We start from the raw sequence: 3466 nt of genomic DNA on the forward strand, positions 1-3466 counted from the left end.
CTTAAGACTGCTATTTTTTTTAATAAAAGTTCAAAAAAACTTGTAGAAAACTATTCTAGTAGTTATTAAAGTCGTAAAAGTTCCAAGTTGGTTCTAGCATTTTAGAGTTTTTATTAAACTTGTACGATATATATATGTATCGTTCTGAAGATATGTGCTAAAAATTGAAACTAAGTAAACTATTCGAAAATCAGTTGTTTTTTATATTATAAATATGTATATATATATATACATATTATTCAAAGTTGATTTTAAACGAATATAGTTTATAGTTTATACAATAATCACAACGACTTGAACAGTACTTTTCTCTACTTAACTGACACAAGTTTCTCTGTGTTAAAAATTTAAGAAAGCTCCACAGAGTTTTGTTAAAAAAAGCTGTACAAAAAAAAACAAAATAAACTAGATAAGTATGCGTGTTTACTAAAAAATAAGCAATGGTTATTACGATCAATAACTATAAGTAGATATAATTTATCTTAATCACTCACATTTTAAAATGGAGTCAATCAGTAAGCATTAATTTATGAATTTAAATTATAGTAATATGAAAATCTTTACGTTGATTATTTACGACTACTTAATAATTTTAAACTTTACTGTTTTTAAAAGTTGTATACTTTTGATTTAATACTTACCATGCAAGTTAAATAAATAGAAGTAATGTGGAAAATGTTGTTATTATTGTAAATTCCAACAAACTTGTTTCGTTAGGATCTGTATTAATACAAGCTTTAACTAGTAATTTCATATATTTTTATAGTTTGTATACTAATTTGTGTATCAAAAACATAAACAAGTTTAAAAAAAAGTTCTTAGATTTTTAATATAAGTAGTTTAACTAGTCATGTTTATTTTAATTTTTATAAAGAGCTACAACTAAATTGACAAGTAAAATTAAAACAGGTTGAGTTTTTTTTGTTTGATATAACTTTTTATCGTTTCGAATTTAAGTATGTAATTTTCATTTAAGTTTTGTTCAACTTTTTAATATGAGGTTTAAAACGTTATTTTCAGCTTATATTACTTTAAAATATATACAAATGTTATAGTTTTTAAGTTAACATATTAAAATAATTGAGAAAAATTTTCTACTAAAACTTTTTTATAGTTATTTACAAGACACTCGTAACAAAACTGAATGACATTAACTTTCAAAAATAAATTTATCTTTATATAAAGACGATAGCTATTTTTTTCTTTTAAAAATTTAACGTAATAATATTTTTTTTTATCTCAAAATTTTTTTTATAACAAAGGTATTTAATATTTAAAATGCTTTTAACGCTAAAATATCAGTAAAAAAATTAATCATTTTTAGATTATAAAGTAAAAAAAAGTTTTGTACAAAAGAAAAACTTCAAAATGTCCCAAAAAGTTCAAGATAGCTGGAACAAAATGTATAACGAACACACTTTTACTGGAGATTCAAAATCGTGTGTCACTAATTACGAAAGTTTTGCTAAGGAGTATGACGAAGTTTCCGCCAATCTCGGGTTTACAATGCCTCAGCGTGTTTCTGACTTGCTTAAAAACGAAATACCTGAATCAGTCTTTTGTAACAAAGATTCCGTTTTACTCGATGTTGCCGCAGGTTAGAGTTTATAAAAGCTTAAATAAATTATTAAAAATGATTAACATGATGCTACAACTAAGCTATGTATTTATACAAGCTTATACAAAAGTTAAAATAAAATCACTTAAGGTAAAACTTACTAAAAATAGGAACTGGACTAATTGGTGATGGTATCAGAAATCATGGATATAAAGGTTTCATGGATGGTTTGGATGGTAGTCTTGAAATGATGGTAAAAGCAAAAGAAAAGGGCGAATACAGGTGTGTTTGCAAAAGAAAACCGTGTACTTAAAAATATTTTTTGTTGCTACAAAGATTTTAAGTAATATGATCATAAAAATTAAGAAATTTACTTTTGCATCAGCTAATTTGAAACTTTGTAATGTTACAACAGAAAACTGATGCAACACATTTTGCTTCCTGGTACAAAAATGCCAGTTTCTGACAAAAGCTACGACATTGTTACCTGCGTTGCAGCCCTTTCTACTGGACACATTGAATCTATTATGCTTAGGGTAGGTAAAACAACTAAGTGTTTTAAGTTCTTTTTTTCTTAAACTTTATTCAAAATCTTAACGTGTGTTAACATAAAACAGTATCAAACAACCGAGTAATTAAAAAAAAGTTCTCTTAGTTCAGAAAAATTTTAATTCTTGTCATTCAACCAACAGGACATGCTGCGAGTGGTGAAAACCGGCGGACACTTCATCTTCACCGTCAGGGACAACATAACCGCCAAAGAGTACGTCCAGCAGCTCAAGGAGCTCGTCAAAAAAATGGAGGACGACGGCGAGTGGACGCAGGTGTCTGTGAGTCGGATCGAGCAGTACGCCGTCAACTGCGCCACCAGCGACGACCCCACCGGAACGAAGGACCACCCCGAAAACGGTCCGATGTACTCGCTCGTGTACCATTACGTCAGGAAATAATTTCGTTGCCGCGTTTTAAGCTTTTAGTTCTTACTGCTTTTTTTACCGTTCCTGTTGGTTTCATCGCTCTTTCGTGCACTCCCTGATGAGTTTCTAGAAACTTTCGCAAGCTACCGTTTCTGCTTATAAGACGTTTTAGTTTTTACGTTTCCTTTTAAAGCTATATTTTAAAATCTAGCTTTTACAAAAGTCGAACAAGCCAAGGAGACATACGCTCGTTGTTTTAGTTTAAATCATAAACTGCTTAAATGCATTTTTTTATGAGTTAATTAAAGTATAGTTTAATCTACCGTTTAAATATTTTCAAAATAAGCGCACAAGTGTATAAGTTTTCACTACATCCAATGCTGTGTTATATTTTTTTACTACATTTATTTGAAAAACTTATTGTTGTCAATTTTAATGTTTATCACTTTTTATATTTTCTAAATAAACTCTTGTTAAAACAACTCATTTATGCATTTTTGTATAAACAACAGCTTAACAAGCTTTTAAGTAATAAAACTTAAACGCTGTGAAATTAGTTTCATTATTTAAATATATAATTTATTTTCCAGAATTTTTTTTTTATAACATGTTTTAGATATTTACAACTTTTGGTTTTAAGTCTAAAAACTATGTGTCTCAACATAAGTAAGTTATCATTATAAAGATATTAGATAAATTTGCGAGATTTACTGTTCCTATTTTCTCGTAAAACAATGTTTTGCCCAGTAGAACTCGTCAGCTACAAAATAAATCTTAAACACGGATTTAGAATAAAATCTCACAAATAATGTTCTAGCTGTAAATAGTCTAAACTAAAACTTAAGTTAGTACGAGTATATTTTCTTTACTTTTTAAGATGAAATAAAATAGGAAAACATTTCAAAACAACAATTTAACGCTAAAAAAATAATGTGTTTAAATTAAACTAATTCAGTATATTTATTACTGAAGTTGATTAAGTTGTACAGCT

General features: G+C 27.7%; 1 protein-coding gene across 1 annotated transcript; it reads left to right on the forward strand.

Moving 5' to 3' along the window:
• The first annotated feature begins 1328 nt into the window (after window positions 1-1328).
• On the forward strand, window positions 1329-2961 carry LOC145838311 (uncharacterized). Its single transcript, XM_082945881.1, has 4 exons — window positions 1329-1597; window positions 1729-1840; window positions 1974-2094; window positions 2251-2961. Exons 1-4 carry the CDS (start codon window positions 1369-1371, stop codon window positions 2506-2508), a joined length of 720 nt encoding a protein of 239 aa, XP_082802007.1. The 5' UTR covers window positions 1329-1368; the 3' UTR covers window positions 2509-2961.
• The last annotated feature ends 505 nt before the right edge of the window (window positions 2962-3466 follow it).

This window comes from Thalia democratica, chromosome 6 (assembly GCF_965202585.1).
Source record: "Thalia democratica chromosome 6, ktThaDemo2.hap1.1, whole genome shotgun sequence".
Classification (NCBI taxonomy): Eukaryota; Metazoa; Chordata; class Thaliacea; order Salpida; family Salpidae; genus Thalia; species Thalia democratica.

Excerpts from the sequence above, each read along its gene's own strand:
- LOC145838311 (XM_082945881.1), top strand. The coding sequence starts at position 1,369 with ATGTCCCAAAAAGTTCAAGATAGCTGGAACAAAATGTATAACGAACAC. Across the intron at positions 1,598-1,728 it reads TTTACTCGATGTTGCCGCAG|GAACTGGACTAATTGGTGAT; the intron begins GTTAGAGTTTAT and ends TACTAAAAATAG. Across the intron at positions 2,095-2,250 it reads TTGAATCTATTATGCTTAGG|GACATGCTGCGAGTGGTGAA; the intron begins GTAGGTAAAACA and ends TTCAACCAACAG.